The sequence below is a fragment of the Alexandromys fortis genome, unplaced genomic scaffold (genome assembly GCF_014885135.2).
Source record: "Alexandromys fortis isolate MF-2015 unplaced genomic scaffold, M_Fortis_MF-2015_v1.1 scaffold_35, whole genome shotgun sequence".
Classification (NCBI taxonomy): Eukaryota; Metazoa; Chordata; class Mammalia; order Rodentia; family Cricetidae; genus Alexandromys; species Alexandromys fortis.
Window position 1 is genome coordinate 9809650 of NW_026067913.1, and position 17724 is coordinate 9827373.

Here is a 17724-nt window from a genome sequence, read left to right on the forward strand (position 1 = left end):
TTCCTAGTAGTTACTGATGTCCTAGTAAGGTTATAACACAAACACTATTTTTCTATTTTGTACCACTTGGGGAAGCTGTTGTGCTATTAAAAGAGATGAAGGCCTCCAGTGTCATCCTCATCCACTAAGTTTCAGATACACAATTTAAAGAAACTGCTTAGATAACCTATTATTTAAAAACAAAACAAAAAGCCGAGTTTTACTTACTAGTAAATTGTGTTGTCTTACTTAACTTAGCTGTTTCCACAAAAATGTACACAAAGAATAAACTGCATTTGCTTAGTAAATAGTTGTCCTTATAAAGTTAAAAGTTAGCTATTTGACAGAAAGAGCTTCAAGATACTAACCCCCTTTCTTAGAAGAAATTGCAAATGGAATAGAATTAGGCATTGCAGAATTTACATGCAGATTTCTATTTGGATTCCTGCTTTAAAAATTATACATTGAAAATTCTTTAGAAACTCAGTTGTTGTTGATAAAACTCTAAGACTTCAGAATTAAAAAAGTAACTGTTGGTTTTGGGGTCTGGGGTGGTGATTCAGTGAGTGATTGCCATTGCCATGTAAGTGTAAGAGCTTGAGTTTGAATCTCTGGCTCCCATATAAAAAGTGTGGCGTGGCTGCATACATAGAACCCCAACGTTGAGGGGCCAGAGACAGGAGAGTCCTGAGAGCTCCCTGGCAAGCCATCCTAGCCCTAAAGGTGAGTTGTCTCAGCGAGCACATGCCCATCCCAGCTCAAGGCATTAAGATGGAAAGCGGTGGAGGGGGAAGCCTGGTCTGGCCTCTGCATGCATTCATGGGCATACACTTGCACTCTCGCATGTGTATACCATATGTACCCAAGAACACAAAGCGGTTTCTGTTTTCTGAGCTGAAAAATGAAAAGAACTAAAGGGATATTCTTCCTCCATACTCCTATATTTAAATAATAAATTTCCTCAAGGCAAGTTTTGTTCTGGGAGCCTTCTGAAGCCCATTGCATAACTACTTCATTGTAATTTGCTTGTTACTGCAGGGCATAAACATTTGTGTCTTATGGTTTATTAAAACTGGATTTTAAAAGATAGTATGTTTTTTTATTTTTTTAGTGATAGCAAACAGATTAAAAGGTTGAAAAAGTCTTATTTTTGTTTTATATGTTTATTTATGATTTATGGAAAGTAACTTGACTTTATATATAAGTTTTAATGGTATTTTAGTATGTTTTTCCCTCCTTGCTGTTGAATAATTCTGTCTCATGACTGTAGTTACTTTCCTCATTTCAAGCTTTACCCAACATCTCAACTCATTTGGAAGCTATAAAGTGATGTGCCAGGCGTAGGTATGGTGGCTCTTATGACTGTAAGGTTGGCGTGGGATGTGCAACAAAACATTTCAGAATGAGCTAGACATGCCTGCCGAAACTGAATTATAATACATCTTTTTAAAACTTGATTTTTAAAGCTTGTAAACTCTGCGTGTCTATAAGCTTAGAATTGAAGAGGATGAGGCAGAAGATTTTGATGAGGCCGACAAATTACTTTGTCTTAAAAGTAATTATTGTATATCCTTAGTTATTTTTGTTTACTTACAGAAATGCTTAGTATCTTAAAATTTTAATTCCTCTCAATCGACAATTAAATGTTAGCGTCTTTGGTTATCTGAGATGTTTCAAAGTTTTGTCCTTTGTTGAATTAAGACTTGTAAAAGAGCTAATGAATGGAAACTGGGGTTTCATTTGCTCAAGGGAGAGAATTTAGGAAGTCAGGTTAAATTGAACCTATTTCTTATGGTAAGATTCTCCTTGTTCACAATGAATTGTTTGCAGCCTTTGAGGGGAGGAGGAATGCTCTTTTTATTAAGCCTTTATATCGTTTTGGGGGCAATCTCTTCACATATAATCCTTACTCTCTGTCTGGGTTATGAAATTTGGTACACTCCAGGAAGTCATGAGTCTACAGCCAGTGCCTTTCCTAGGTCAGATGGTAGTCAACAGGTTGACAGGAGAGGCCAGAATCTAGCTTAGAGAAAGTAGCCAATATGAAATGGTAGATTCTTGTGGGAGAGCCCCTGTGGGCTCTAGTCTATGCTGAGTGGGTTTTTGATACTCTCCTTGACATCAACTTCACAAATATGGTTAAGTTGTTAAAAAGATATTGTTTATGTTTCTCTTGAAGCAGGTACTCAAACATGCCCTAGTGGTTAAATCTGGTAGTCTACAATAGGTGTTCAGCATGTAATTGAATGAAATATTATACAACTTAATTCAGATTGGTCATTAGCAGGAGTAGAATGTTTATCATAGAAGAAAAACAGTAGTGTTAATAAATAGGCACTTAGTCACTTCCAGTTTTATTGTTGACATCCAAGCTATTATGCCAAGTATTTTTCCTGGTACAATACTTGAAACATTTTTCAAAAACTTTCCGTGCTTAAACATTTTCTCAGTTCTTGGAGTACATGCCTGTCTATACACATAAAATTAAGGATATAAATAGAAAAATACCAGGCAATCCTATCTTTACTCAGTGTGGTATTTTCAGCCATTAGTTATGAAAACACTACAAAAGAAGCTTGATACATGTTCCATATAATGTGTATGAAGACTAGTACATGAAATAACAGCTGTCTGTTGACTGGTTCTAAGAAAGCATTCACATGGGTCAAAATTACAGTTGATCTATGTTTAAAAGTTGTTCTGCTCTCCTTGCACAGTCAGTATAGAGTGATTAGGGAAGGACCAGTGCTGTGTCTGACTGGAGCATACATAGCCACTTTGAGTATGCATGTTTGCAATCTTCAATTTAAACCCATGACATCTCTTTCCTGAGTTTCTAAGGACCCTGATTATCCTCGGCCAATCTAAATTTGGAGCTTCAAATGAAAGCTCATTTGCTTTAAACTGCTGTTGACATATTTACTGATCCTGGTAAGCTATAAAGTTACTTAGATATTGAGAATACAGTTTGCATATTAGATCCTCATGTACTTATTCTTTTGAGTTGTCAGAGTATCACAGTTATTGCTGGGATTCTAAGAAATCTCTACAAATGCCTCTAATGACATCGGAGACAATTGGTTCTAATCCTGTGAACTCTCTGGTAAAGAAAGCGTGTGACTCCTTGGGTTTAGAGGCCATATCTCTCAGGTCATCCAGAGGTGCCCAAGCCACACCAACAGAGAAGATGGTGATACCTACAATGGAAATAATTTTTAAGTGAGTTAAAAATAGGTCTAGCTTACATACAAAGTTACATATTCATATATTAATTACATAATTATATATAATGAATATATAATATATTCATATATTAATATGTAACCTCAGAAAACGGCTTAATTTAAATGAGATCTATGCTAAGTTTTCTAGGTAGACTACAGACAGTTTGGTTGTGGTGAAAATAATTTGGTCAGAACCAAAAGCTTTGCTATTAGCAACTTATTATAATTGGTGAAAATACCATGATGCTCAGTTCACTAAAGACAGTGTGTTGAACATCGGAGCAGAAGGACCTCATCCAGCGGATGTTTGTAAAGATCCTACACCCTGCATGTGGTTGGCAGTGAGGAAAGACCCTGCTACTGTCACTGTCAGACATCATTTTGAGCTCTTAATAAGCACATTAAATTAAGCCTGGCACAAAAAGATACATAAGTGGGGAAGTTTGCATTGTCCTAGGAATAGATTCTCGTGATAAATGTTTCCTCTACTTCAGTCTTTGAAGTATTGACAAATCCAATTATCAAAAATTGTAGGTTTTGCCGGGTGGTGGCGGCGCACGCCTTTAATCCCAGCACTCGGGAGGCAGAGGCAGGCGGATCTCTGAGTTCGAGGCCAGCCTGGTCTACAAGAGCTAGTTCTAGGACAGGAACCAAAAAGCTACAGAGAAACCCTGTCTCGAAAATCAAAAAAAAAANAAAAAAAAAAATGTAGGTTTTGGAGTTAGAGAGATGGCTCAGCAATTAACATTAGTTGCTCTTGCACAGAACCTGTGTCCAGTTTCCAGCACCCACATAGTTCACATCCATCTAACTTCAGTTCCAAGGGATCAGATGTCCTCTTCTGATCTTCACAGGCACCAGGTGTACACATGGTGCACATAAGTCTTAAACTGCTAGTCTTTTTTAAAGCAAAAATATGTGGCGATTAAAAAAAACTTCCAAAGGGATTTTCATGATGCCTGGAAGAATTGCAGTTCAATCATGGAAACTCTAAAGCTCATTGAATTTAGTCCATACTGCAAGGATCCTTTCCACAAAAATGTCTGAGCCTATATTGATGTAGAATTCATAGGACCCCTTTTGTATCTCTAACACAAAGGATAACCATCTTACCTGCGTCGTGAGCAGCTGCAGCGGGGCCTCGGACATCATCGTAGGACTGCCCATCTGTGACAATCACCAGGAAGTTTTTGTTGGGGCTGTCCCTTATGGGGCCAAATACATTTCTAACAGTAAAGGAAATGGCATCACCAGTAGCTGTTCCTCCACTCATATAGCGTATGTTTCCTAGGACAGCTAGAACATTCTCTTTGGTGTTATAGTCAGTGAAACTGAATTCTGTGCGCTGATCATAAGTGAACTGGACAGCCGCTATCTTGGCTCCAATGTCTGAGATTTCAAATGTCTTGGCTATGTTAGAAACAAATTCCAGCATGAGACGGAAATTGCTATCCCCTACACTGCTGGAACCGTCGATTAGGAAGGCGATATTCACTGAGTTGTAGCAGGTCTTGCTGCACATCATCTGCTCGTGAGTGCAGAGCTTCTGCACCAGAGGCTTCACGTATTTTGTGGTGCCAAACCAGTTGGGCATGTGATAAGAGAAGAAGCCATTGTTCCGACACACAGCCTAAAGGGGGAAGACAAAAGATATCCCCAAAATAAAAAGTTTAGTATTTTGCAAATAGTGGTGTTGGAGAATGAACCTAGAACTTACATATGTATCCCCAGCCTTCTTGCTACTTCTCATTTTGAGATAAGGGTCTTAGTTAAACAGGCTGGCCCAGGATTTGTAATCCTGTCGTCTAAGCCTCATTGAGTAGCTGGGATTGCTGGGCAGTGGTGGCACACGCCTTTACTCCCAGCGTTTAGGAGGCAGAGGCAGGCAGATGTCTGAGTTCAAGGCCAGCCTGGTCTACAAGAGTAGCTGGGATTACAGGTCTGTTCTTCCACGCCCTCCTCAAACATTAAATATTTGTACATTAATCTAGTTGTGGGCTTATCAGTACTAGGTGTAAGAGGTCCCAAACTGAGTCACTCCTGCCCATTACACCTTACCTTGTCAACAAATGCAACATCCTGAACCATCCCCAGTTCTTCAGGGATGGGCTTGGCCACAGAAACTATAAATACGTTGACACCAAACTCTCTGGCCACAATGCCTGCTTCCTCAATGTCATCAGAAGGCCAGCCATCAATAAACACCACCACCACTTTTGGTATCCCTTTTCTCACCCCTGCGTCTGCTGTAAAGAATTTCTGAGCAGTGTGCTTCAAGGCTTTTCCTAAGAACAGAAGCAAATGAACAGCATTGGTCACGGCTCAAATGACATTTCGATTTTAGGTAGCAATGCCATTCAATTTAAGAATTTAACTTATGGAATTCAGTTAGTAAAAGATCTATGAAATGGGAAAGTTTGATTGTCCTTCAGACCTATTTTTGGTCTTCACAACCTACACTGCTTCCCCCTCCACCTCCCAGAAGTCTCACATTCCCTTCTATCACTCAACGGTAAAACATAACACGCCCCGCCCCCTCCTGTCGTGCTCTCGCCCCTTACTGGCCTATGAGGGCAGCTAGGGCACAAGGAACCCTCCAAAGTCTGCTCCGTCTGCCTTTGCGGTTAAGTCTGTTCATCTTTGCTTACAAACAGTAACTTTCCTAAAGAGCACAATGCTGTAGGTTTTTAAATTTTACTTATTTATTTAAGAATTATCAGCACCAGGCGATGGTGGCGCACACCTTTAATCCCAGCACTTGAGAGGCAGAGGCAGGTGGATCTCTTGAGTCTGAGGCCAGCCTGGTCTACAAATTAAGTTCTTGGATAGCCAGGGCTGTTATACAGAGAAACCCTGTCTCAAACAAAACAAAACAAACACACAAAAATAACAAGCAAAGAAAGAATTACCGGCTAAGCCATTGGCATGTTTTCCACTACAGAGAGCTGTCAGGTGAAGGGATGCAGATCTAGCTAACACAAGACCTAGCAGGAGAGAGTCTCTAGATGGCACTAAAAGTGGTAACTTGTGGTTTTGGTCTCAATCATCCCCTATGCTGAGCCCGGAGGTGGTGCACTTACCTGTGTTGGAATTACCCCCTCGGAAACCTACTTCTTTTATGGCAAACAAGACATCTTTGGCTGAAGTAAAGTTTTTCAGGTAAAATTCTATTTTGGGATGTTCACTATAAGAATGAAAAAAAAAGTTTTTAGGAAAGAAAATAGTTAGACGGCCTTTTTTTAAATTACTGGTAGAGGACCAATGTTCAATTCCCAGTAGCAACATAGCAGCTCACAACCATCTGATTCACTCCCTAGCATCTAGCATCACTCACACGACCCCTCTGGGTACCAGGCACACACATGGTAGAGAGAAATCGATGTAGGCAACATAATAGAAACAAACCACATATAAGAAATGTAAGAAAGAGTCGGACCTAAGTCTTTTTTAAATCACAAAGTATATATGATCAACTTGTACATTGCTTCCACTCACTGGGAATGTTTCAGAAATGTAACAAGTATGGTTGCTACACTCCAAATTTATTATATTTTAAATAATAGCTAAGCATTTGCAATTTCATTTCCTATTTTCATGAGGTGGAATTATACTAATCATTTAAAGAAACAGGCTCAGAACTCACGGAATTTGCCTAACAGAATATGTTAAATTCAGACTCAATTGCTTCAAATTCAAGTTGGAACTGGCGTTACAGACTTCCTGTGTGCAGCACGGTAAGGCAGGTGTGGCTGTGCGGTCTTGGTGGCACTCTCCAGGGTTGGGCACCAGGTATGTAGGAAACAGTTGGGTGTGAGCGTACGTCTGCTCCAGTGCAGAGCCCCAGAAGCATTTAGCTGTCTATTAGCCAAAAAAAAAAAAAACTGACATCTGAAAGTATTATTTGTATGTGGGTGTTTTGTCTGCTTGTTATGTCAATGCATATGTGCATGCCCGATGCTCACAGCAGCCAGAAGAGGGCGTTAGATCTCCTGGAACTGGAAACAGATATGTGTAAGTGACCATGTAGGTGAACCTCGGTCCTTCGGAAGAGCAACCAATGCTCTTGATTGCTGAGCCTTATTTCTAGTCCCTAAGACTGACATTCTAAAGATGGGAAAACGTACAAGGAAATGTATTGTAAAAACACTGCAATGTAAAACTTTTCTTACTAAAACGACAACGGCACTTGCCAATCCTGGTTATTTAAAGAATTTCAGCTCACTTTTAACTTTATTTTGTTCATTAGAGATCATATCAAAGACTGAGGAGATGGTTCAGTCCAAGACATGAGTTCAATCTCCAAAACTCATGTAAGGAGAGCTGAGCGTGGTGGCTCAGATTTGTGATCCCAATGCTGAGGAGGCGGATGCCTGGGACATGTTGGCCAACCAGCCACCCTACTTGGCGAGTTCCAGGCTTATCAGAGACCTATCTAAAACAATAAAAAGTGGATGGGCATCTGAAGAATAAAACATGGAGTGTCCTCTACCTTCTGCACCCATGTGTGTGTCCACCTGCGCGCGCGCGCACACACACGAGGCCGAGTAAAACCTTTGTAGTCAGAATTTCATTAAGTGCAAGTTTTTAAGCTTTAAGCATAAGTAGCCATTTTAACGTCGGGCTTTATTGTTTGTTTGCTTGCTTGCTTTAAGACAAGCTCTCCTGTTTCATCTTTCTGGGCTGTGGGACTGAAGATGCCTGTGACTATCCCCGACTCTTCAAGATTCTGTGAGTGACAGGGAAGACTTTCTCCCAGCCCACCTGCTGGATCATGCAATCCGATGGCACGGTTTGGTTACTTAGGTAAGTTTGTTCACTCTCAGTTATTCAGATTCTGACCTAAGCCAGTCATCTTATTTTTGCACCATTAATGATGCAAAGGTCACCCTGTTCTATTTATATATTTATTATATAGTGACATTTTGTGTTTAACAAAGCTTGCCTGAAGATCAGAGTGCAGAGCTAAGCCACTAGAGGCCAGGCAGTGGTGGCACACACCTTTAATTCCAGGACTTGTGAGACAGAGGCAGAGGGATCTCTGTGAGTTCAAGGTAACACTGGGCTACACTTGATTGAATCTGTTTAAAAGAGAGACAGAGCTCACACAAAGTGGGATCCCATCACTAGGGAGGCGGAGACAGGAGTGATATGGCTGGGCAGAGAGAGGAATATAAGGCGGGAGGAGACAGGAGCTCAGAGCAGTCTAAGGATGCAGTCTGAGGTGTGGTCTGAAGGGGTCAGTCAGAGGACGCAGTCTGAGAAGGCAGTCTGAGGCCAGGATCTGAGGATTCGGTAGAGGTAAAAGGTCTGTCTAGTGGTTGGATATGCTGCTTCTCTGACCTCTCAGCTTTCACCCTCTAATATCTGACTCTGGGTTTTATTAAGAACAATCAGAATCTATGCCATAGTGAGCTCTTTATTCTAGTGCTTCCTAAAGCAGGAAAACGTGAGTATATAGGTTAATGCAGCTTTCGTTTTGAAAAAGCATAGGGTTAAATTAGTCAAAACAAATCAATGTAAGAAAAAAAAGTCATATGGGAGAGTTGAAATATACAGGAAATACACTTAGAAAATGTATCAGGACCTAAATCAGGCACAGTGGTGCACGCCTTTAATCCCAGTACTTGGGAAACAGAGGCAGGTGGATCTCTGAGTTTGAGGACAGCCTGGTCTACAAAGCAAGTTCCAGAGAAACCCTGTTCAAAACAAACAAACAAAAAACAAAAACAAAAAACAAACCAAAAAAACCCATCTAGATCACCAAAATAATAAAAAATCAGTCCTTGACTCAAAGAAAATTGATTTTGCATTTAAATCAACATAATAAAGGGCTCAGTGTTTTAAAGGCTAGGGGGAAAATGACTAAATTATATAGAAAGGTTAAATATTGGGCTAGAGAGATGGCTCAGTGGTTAAGAGCATTGACTGTTCTTCCAGAGGACCCAGGTTCAATTCCCAGCACCCACATGGCAGCTCACAACTCTCTGTAATCCCAGTTCCAGGGGACCTGATACCTATGGCAAAATACTAATACACATAAAATAAAAATACTTTCCTTTTTTTAAAAAAAGAAAATTTAAATATCTTCAAAACAGACCCTATTATAAAAAGTAACAAATGGACTTGGGAGGCAGAGGCCTTGAATTCGAGGCCAGCCTGGTCTTCAGAGCGGGTTCCAGGACAGCCAGGGCTACACAGAGAAACCCAGTCTTGAAAAACCAAAGGGGGGCGGGGCATAACGGCTGGAGTATTAGTGAGTGCTCGTAGAGGGGCCAGGCCATCCTTATCCACGGCTGACAGTATTAGCTGCCTCACTCAACCTTCTAGAAAGCAACTTAGCTATTTTTATCAGACTTTGAAAGTGTCTGAACTTCCCACCCAGGAATTCAGCAGAATGAAACAGTCAAAGCTGGGAACAAAGCTGACACAGGCTTCTTGTCATGAGGTGCTGCGTGGCAGTGGACGGCAGGGGGAGACGGTCTCAAGTATGCAAAGGAAGTCTATAAGACAGCGTGCAACACGCATTCGACAGGAGAGAATGCTTCAGACACTAAGGGGTGAGCGAACGGGGTCCAACACTTTCACAGCCTGAAATGCAGACAAGGGGAAAGCAAACGTCTTCTCCAGCGCCGAAAGGAAACACAACTTTACAAGGACGGGATCTGGAGGACTTGGTCTGCTAAACGCACTTCTTTGTTCTACTTGTCAAGCTTCCTCTAAGGAACATTAGTAGGTGCTAAAGCCACCACGATCATGTTTACAGGAATGAAGTAGAAGAGGGCACGTGTCGGACGGAACACGGTCCCTGGATTGCGTGGGGAGACTTCTGAGAGCTCGTGACCTCTGGCTGTTCTTGGATCATGCTTTCGTGCCCCCCCTCCCCCAGGTGTAGGTGGGTTTGCCTTAGACCACCCTTCGTCTTTCCCATTATTATCCAGCAGGATGCTTGTAAGCATGCGTGGTCCTCACGACTGCATACAGCCTAACTCGGGTGACCTTTGCCCCTGTGACGGTATACAGCTTGCACTTCGGTGAACTTTGCTCATGTGCCCTGCTTAACCCTCAGAATATATATTGTCTGATGCCCTAGATGAGACTGTAGTCCGCCTCACTCTCTCAGGCTGATGTCGCCATACTAGAGCCGTGACAGTCACGCTTTGGATCTCCAAGGAAGGGACACGGGAAGGGATTAACATTGGGGGAGGCTGCTGTTCATTTCCGGGCCGCCCATATAAATTGGCAGAGTAAAGAAGGGGAACAGAGAGCTCACCACCGCTTCCTCCAGAAAAGAAAGCCGGGAGCTGAGTGAAGCAGAGAAAGAGTTTGTGTAAGGCTTCCAGGCCATGAAATCCCTTTCCGGCTTTCTACAGTGTACTGGTCACTAAGGCCTTTTATGCCAGTGGTGCCCTCAGACCCGCACAGACTAACCAGACGGTCTTTTGTTGGTGGTGTTGTTTGCAGTGTGAACACTGCATGCGCATGCAAGTGCTTCAGATATATTTCCTCTCCCTAAGGACCAGTCTCACCATGCAGCTCTAGCTGGTCTATTTGCGATGTAGACTAGGCTGGCATCGAACTCACGCACAAAGCGGATATAAGGCTATCGCCTGCCTCTGCTGCCTATGTACTGGGGTTATAGGTATACACCACGATACCCAATCTTCCTGAGACGTTCCTAAATCCTGAATTATAGTTTGGGAATCCAGCTTGTCCAAACTTAAATTATATTTAACTGAAATTAATATTACAACTTGGTAAGTAGTTATCATTCAAGACAGCCATAATTACCCATTTTATTAAAGTTGGTACCTGGCTTGTACGAGGCCCACGTGTGGTCCTTCGGTCCCAATTCCCAGCATCAACGCCACTTTCCCAACGAAGTTCTTCTGCAAATTGAACCGGCGCTGGCCTATATTAAAGCTCCCATCGATCAGAAATGCAATGTCTGCCTTACAGTCTGAAGAGAGCCAAAGGAGGGCTTGTGAGTCTCAAGTGCAGCTGGAGGAAATGCCCCCACCCCCGCCCCTCCTCCTCCTTAGCTCTTACCTTTATTGCCAGTCTTCTTCTCTGGCGTTTTCTTGAGTCGTTTACCTGAAACAAAGGAAGCACTTGAGCACAAGCCCTTTGCACAGCAGGAACTTCCACCAGGATGAGCCTGGCAAGGAATGCCTTCTTAGAAAGGCCTTTTAAATTCATCTCAGGGTCTTCTGGACTGGAAAAGCAACCTCAGAACAGAACTGTGGCAGGCCTATGTATTAGGTATGTATCTATCCAAGGCTTTGATATCTAAACCCACAGCTGAAGCAAGAGTGGGAATGCAGAGACACATGTTCTTAATTTCTTCGACTTTAAAATGGTAGGGGCCGGAGAGATGGAGCAGCGGGTAATCTAGTTTTTCCTGCTCTTACAGAAGTCCCAGGTTTGGCTCCCAGTTCCACATCAAGCAGCTGAAGTCACAGCGCCTGTAACCTGAGTTCCAGAATAGCCCACCACCCTCTTTTAGTTCCGCCTTTGTCTGCACACACACCATACACATAAATACAGTCCCACACACATACACACATAAAACAAATCTCTAATAAAATAAAAATGAAATGGCCACTGTTTTGGAAATAGAGATCCCTGAACTTTTTTGTAGCGGCCACACACTGGTTTCTCTGAGTCACATGGCAGTGCAGAAACTAAGTGGACTATTGGAGCAAGGAGCTGGAAAGAGGTCCTTGACCGGTTTCCACACGTGGTTCATCAAATCAGGGAGGGATGGAACGGACTTCCTGGGACTTGGATGAGCTAGGTTTATGATAAAGAAGAGAAGAACCGTGAACTCTAAAGTAGAATGCTTCCATTCAAAGCATCAGTAAACGTGAGGCAGCTGCTTTGCTCCTCTGTGATATTAGTGTTCTGAAGGCAAGGTTCTACCAATGGCATTTCTAACTCCAAATGATGTGCCCGGCAACAAGATCGGTCGGTGTTTCATACCTGCAGGCGGATGGGCGGTGGACACTGCCCGTCCCGTGGCTTCCTGGGAACTGCTTTTTCCTTCTGTTGAGATGAGAAGTTTATTGTTTTTCTCTTCCCTTCTCTGCCATCAGAATGTTATGCATCTAAAGTTCTACATGATGGTTGGGGGCAATGGTGACTCAAATGTAGACATCACACTGACCATTAGCTTTGGATTCTTGGTATATTTGAAAAGATCACCAAAAACTGACTCTGCAGGTTTGACAGTTTGTTACCTGCTAACTATCTAGGCATTCAGACTGCAGACAATTCCGATTTCGGTTTCCACTGAGTGAGGTGAGATTTTTACTCCCCCAAAACTTGGGTGACTCTGTCCCATAGTTGACTTCTTAGCTACAAGATTCTCCATCAATCAAAAAGGCTGGTCTAAAGAAAGCCGAAAATCCCTTTGAGGGTGTGAGGAAGTGTTTGTGCACAGTTGAGAACAAGGAAATTGTACCTACTGGTCACCGCGAAGGAAGAAGGCCATCTGGAAAGCGTCTGGGACTGGACGCCATTCGCGTCCACAGAAGAATAGTTCTCTCGACCAGGAAGGCTGTAGACACGCACAGGTCCCCCGGAGCTGTCAATCACTCCCCTGCAATGTCAGAGCTAAGCTGAGACACTATCCCGTTGCTCTGATGGGTCAAGAAAACAGCTGAGTGGAGAAGTTGCCTAAGGATGCTTGCTCTCGGCCTCGAGACTCACGTTTACAGGAACAGAAGTGTCTGGAGAAAGGACCTTGTGCTGTCAAACTTTTTAAAGCGATGCTAAGGACACACCGGTACCCTGTTTCTTATCTCCAAGATAAGAATTAATAAAATGGTGCTAACTAACTGCATGTGCTCTTGGACTGTATTAGAAAAATCACACCCGCTCTTTTACTGTAGGATGGGGTAGCATCGGCTCACCGTACTGACAGTCAACAAGATATCTCATAACCCGAGTTCAGTCTCCTCATGTGGAATGCAGACCAAAGCTGGGTCTACTTTAAAATTTGAGATGGAAGCTAAAAACCCAGAAATCGTATGACACAATGAGGAATGTTTTAGAATCGTAGGAATGGAGCCATCAGGCACTTATGCAGAGCTGGAGAACCGGCTCAGTGTTTAAGAAGCCCTAAGATCAGTTCCTAGCACCATGAGGTGGCTCACAACCACAAGTAACTCTACCCTCCTAGGGATCCAACACCCTCGTCTGTCCTCCATGGGAAGCCAAACAACTATAGCACACACACACACACACACACACACACTTTTTATTAATTAATACATCTGCTCATTGTCAGACAGCTTCCCTTGTACATTTGGTGATGCCAAGAATACCCATGAAAACCTTAAGAATATATCCACCTCCTGTAGCCCAAAGGGACACAGAAAAGAAGCAAGCAGGTAGGAAATGGGACCAAACGGCTACACAAGGGAGAGACTAACTATGCTTGTACCCCTGTCCTCCCGCATGGCCCGTCCCACATGTTCCGGCTCACCTATGGACAGCAGCCCCACATATGCTGGACACCGAAGCATATACTATGTTCCCGAACACAGAAAATTCCTCGAGAGAACAGCCTCCTGGGCAGAGAACATCTGCTTTCTCTTTCCGGATATCCAGGCCTCTGGTGAAGCAGGTGATGGCAATGGGAACTGGAGAGAAAGGATTTGTTACACAAGGGCTCTGAAGGCTTCGTGGGGGAGTGTGGCAGGAAACTCGGAGATGGGATTATTTTAACCCCCTAGCTTCTCTACTTCCACCACAACACTGACTTAAATGTTGATGCTGTTTTAGATGTTAGCAAAGCAAAAGGGATTTTCAATTTAATCTAGGGCCCAGTTGCTACAGATGTCTAATGTGACAATATTCCCAGTTCTTAGTCAGTTTGGACAATGTAACAAAGTACATCTGAATGAGAAGGCAATGCTTGTCTTTGACCTTGTCCTTAGAACTACAAAAATCTCAGTTGCAATGAAACTGTTGACAGTCGTTTACCATGGCAGTAATTCTGGGTCGTGGGGTGTCTTCATAGACACACGCAAAAGTCTTGAAGCGACCCTTTCCATGGGGCTGTTTAGCCTTGTTACCTGATACTATCACCGCCTTAAAATCTCACGTTCACACAAGCCAGCCAGTTAACTGGTGCCTGGGTCCACAGAACGTTTATGTACAGTTTCCAAATGAGGAAATGAAAGTTATAGTGTTAATTAGCCCAAGGAGCACCCCACAACTCCCAAAGGACAGACACCAGGCAGTCCTACACTTACATCTGATTATATCTCCTCCAGATCCGACCAAAGGGACCCCTGAGGCAGCAAATGCTTCTTTGGAAAACCCTGAGTGGCTCACTCAGTCATTCCAGCACTCGGGAAGCTGAGGCAGCAAGATTTTTGCCTTGAGTTTGAGGCTAGCCTGAGCTACAGTGACATCACCCCCCCAAAAGCAAACAAAGTTACTATGAAAGGTGTTAATTTGTCAAATTACAACAGACTCCGAAATGGTAGCCTGCCAATTCACTGCCGATTAAACCGACATTAAGGTTATTGAGTACGATTTTCCAAACACAGGGACAAAGATCTTTGGAAACAGATATTTGGGGTGGGGATGGGGGATACAACATCTCCCTTACCCGACAAGACAGGATAGTTTTGCAAGTTGAGTTACTTGCCTCTGCCAAGGACCTCTGTGGGTGCTGCTACCTGGGCCATGGAAGAAGGGGGGAAGACTTCTCCCAGGTGTAATACCAGTTCCTCTGCTCAGTTAAGATCCTAACTCCGTACAGGAGTCCAGCACCTCTATCAAATAATCCCAGTCTTTCTTGTTTTCAGCGACCTGAGTGTAGGGGCCTGCAGTGACGCTAGAATCTCGAACCTAGTCTGTCTTAGAGCCGCTAACACTGACTCCCTTGGACAAAAGGTGAACACGGCAGCCAGGTGCGGTACTTACCATTTCCACTTTCAAGAAAAGCAAACAACAGATTTTTAGAAATGAAACTACCCCTTACACGTCGCAGAAAAGACACCGAGCCACACACCCTTCCTCGGGCTTTTCTACACGTGGAACCACCTCTTTTGAGGCTTCCAGAGAGCGAGAAGAACTGCCGACGGTGCTTCCATGGGGGTTACAGTACGACAAACACACAGCAAGGTGATCGGACTAGGTGGGACCAGGACCTGAGGCGACCCATCTGGGGGCCGGAACCAACCGGTTTTCCCAAGCCAGTAACTCGGGACTAAGAGACCAGGAGCTAGATGGTGTACTCCCGGGAAGAGTACCTGTCAGACCCCTGGTGCACAGGGGATGGGAGCGGATGCCTCTCCACCACTCTAGTCCGGCATCCCTCCGCAGATCCTCAGCCTCCTTCCCTCCTTCCCTCCCTGTCCTCCCTCCCTCCTCCTCCCGCATCCAACTCACCGGCTCCCTCGGCGCGCGCGAGCCGGGGCAGCAGTAGCAGCAGCAGCCACGCACCTGCGGAGAAAGGACAGCTAGGTGGCTGCTGCCTCCGCCCGCGCGGGCGCGGCGGCGAGGGCGCGTACCCACCGAGGCTGAGAGCAGGGATCCAGGACGCGGGCATGGCGGGGGTCTGCGAAGACCTGCGGGAGAGCGAGGCGTGAGCGAGGCTCCCCGGGGACCCCAGGGCCCCCGGGCTCCTCGGGAGCGGGCGAAGGCGGGAGAGCCTGGCCGCTGCAGATGGAGCAGTCCCGGGCACAGTGTGCCACCTCATATCGGCGTGGGGGACGCCAGGACACACAGATAGACAGGGACAGACCCCGTGCATCACCCCGGGTCCCGCACCTACGTGGGATCCGCCCGGCTGCACCCGAGTGCGGTAAGCGCGGCTCCGCGGCCGCTATAAAGGCCGGCGGCGCGCATGAGCACTGTGCGGTGCGGGGGGCCACAGGCGGGGGCTGGGAGCGGTCCTGGGTCCCCCGGTAGGGCGGTGGCCGGCCAGCTCCGCCCTCGCTACCGACACCCCCCCCGGGGGGAAGACCGGCGCGCTGGCGCCTCTCCCTGCGGTGTGGGGGTCCCCTGGGGAGGTGTGAAGGTAGCCGGTGGCGCCCCGGGATTTGGGGGTGGGGTGCATCTGAGCGCGCCTGGGGGCGCTCCTAGGGACGCGCAGGTCGTGCAGGGTACTGGACGAGGTGGTGGGTGACTGCCCAGAGGGAACTGACGGACTCCGCACGGTCGCTGTGGGGTGTAGAGCAGCCTAACACCGGGTCCTAGAAAACTTCCAACTTCGCGCCCGTGGGAACAGTGCTACCTTTAAAGTAAAACCAACCGGCATTTGGTGAAACACTGTGCTGGGAAACTTGTTCCACAACCCGTTACCGTTATTCTTTAGGGGCTCGGCCTCCAGACTTCTTTTCTGCGAGAAAACTGTTTTCCCTGACCGGTCGTTTGTTGTAAGGGGTAGGAACGTCGTAGAGTGCCCGCTAACCTCCAGGCAATATTGACATTTTTATTTACATTTTCTTTTTCTTCCTTTTTTTCTAGATCAGGGAAGAGTCCTTCTTGTTTGTCGGTCCAGTCTGTTTGGTTCTCTCTCTCTCTCTCTCTCTCTCTCTCTCTCTCTCTCTCTCTCTCTCTCTCTCTCTCTCTCTCTCTCTGTGTCCCATCCCCCACCGCCAATTCTACTATAGTCACTTTTCGTGATGGACGTGGAGAAAGAACGGAACTCAAGGGGGATGGTTAGCGACAGACGACGACCTGCAAGCCAGCGGAGGAACTCCAGACCTGGACAGCCCTTACTCTGGCAGTCCCCCCCATTTTTTTTTCTTTTGAGATTTGGTTTTACTGTAATCACGATGACCTTAAATTCACAATTCTCCTACCTCAGCCCTATGGCAGTGCTACTTCTGCACCTGGCTACAATACCTGTTTTAAAACAAGCTTTATTTAGTTGTAATTTACGTCATAGAATCCATCCATTTAAAGAACAGGATTTGGTGACTTCAAGTAAAGTTGATGATCCTCATCGTAGTCCAGTTTTAGAACACTCCGTCACCTCCAAAATGATGGTTGACGGGCATCCCTTTCTTCACCGCCACGCTCAGCAATCACTAATCCACTTCCTACCCCTACGGGTCTGTCTTTTATAGACATTGATACAAGTGGAATCATTCCCACACCAACAGGCCAGGTGTTGCGGGCACCTGTGTTGGAGTGTTGCTCACTCCCCTCTCAGATGGTCAGCCCTTGCCTAGGTAGAATGGTTTGATGTTTTCATCAAGCTGACTAAGGGTTTAATTCCTCTTACTACCCGTGTGTCTGAAGGGAAAGAGACAAAATCGTTTAATTGGTGGATCCGGCTGTGCTGGCTCCTTCTTTTTCGTGGCTTCTTAAAGGGTTCGACCTCTTCCATGAGAGAGCTGTGCTTTTCTTAGAAGTCCTATTAACCACCCCTAATGTATTCTTTGGGAGAAAGATGAGGACAATTAAAACGGTTCTTTTCATGATTGTTCTTTGTGTGTCCTCCACCAGGGTGGGATAGCCTCCTCCAGTCAGCCTGGGAAACTGTCATGATCTTGTA

The 17724-nt window shown here is 45.0% G+C and overlaps 1 protein-coding gene across 2 annotated transcripts; it reads right to left on the reverse strand.

Moving 5' to 3' along the window:
* Positions 1 to 1440: 1440 nt before the first annotated feature.
* Coch (cochlin) lies at positions 1441 to 16180 on the reverse strand. 2 transcript variants are annotated; one of them, XM_050138913.1, is made up of 12 exons: positions 15994 to 16180; positions 15735 to 15787; positions 15609 to 15662; positions 13690 to 13846; positions 12668 to 12801; positions 12183 to 12245; positions 11250 to 11294; positions 11013 to 11160; positions 6284 to 6387; positions 5262 to 5488; positions 4317 to 4833; positions 1441 to 3176 (listed from the first exon to the last, which is right to left on the reverse strand). In XM_050138913.1, exons 1-12 carry the CDS (start codon positions 16065 to 16067, stop codon positions 3001 to 3003), a joined length of 1752 nt encoding a protein of 583 aa, XP_049994870.1. In that variant the 5' UTR covers positions 16068 to 16180; the 3' UTR covers positions 1441 to 3000. The 2 variants fall into 2 exon arrangements, with proteins under 2 accessions (XP_049994870.1, XP_049994872.1); XM_050138915.1 differs by having other exon boundaries at positions 15990 to 16078.
* Between the last annotated feature and the right edge of the window lie 1544 nt (positions 16181 to 17724).

What these genes read in the sequence shown, in the direction of transcription:
- Coch (XM_050138913.1), bottom strand. Translation starts at nt 16,067, where the DNA reads ATGCGCGCCGCCGGCCTTTATAGCGGCCGCGGAGCCGCGCTTACCGCA. An exon ending in TGCAGCCGGGCGGATCCCAC is followed by an intron (nt 15,788 to 15,993) that starts GTAGGTGCGGGA and finishes GCTCTCCCGCAG; the next exon opens with GTCTTCGCAGACCCCCGCCA. An exon ending in CGCGCGCGCCGAGGGAGCCG is followed by an intron (nt 13,847 to 15,608) that starts GTGAGTTGGATG and finishes CTTTCTCTCCAG; the next exon opens with TTCCCATTGCCATCACCTGC.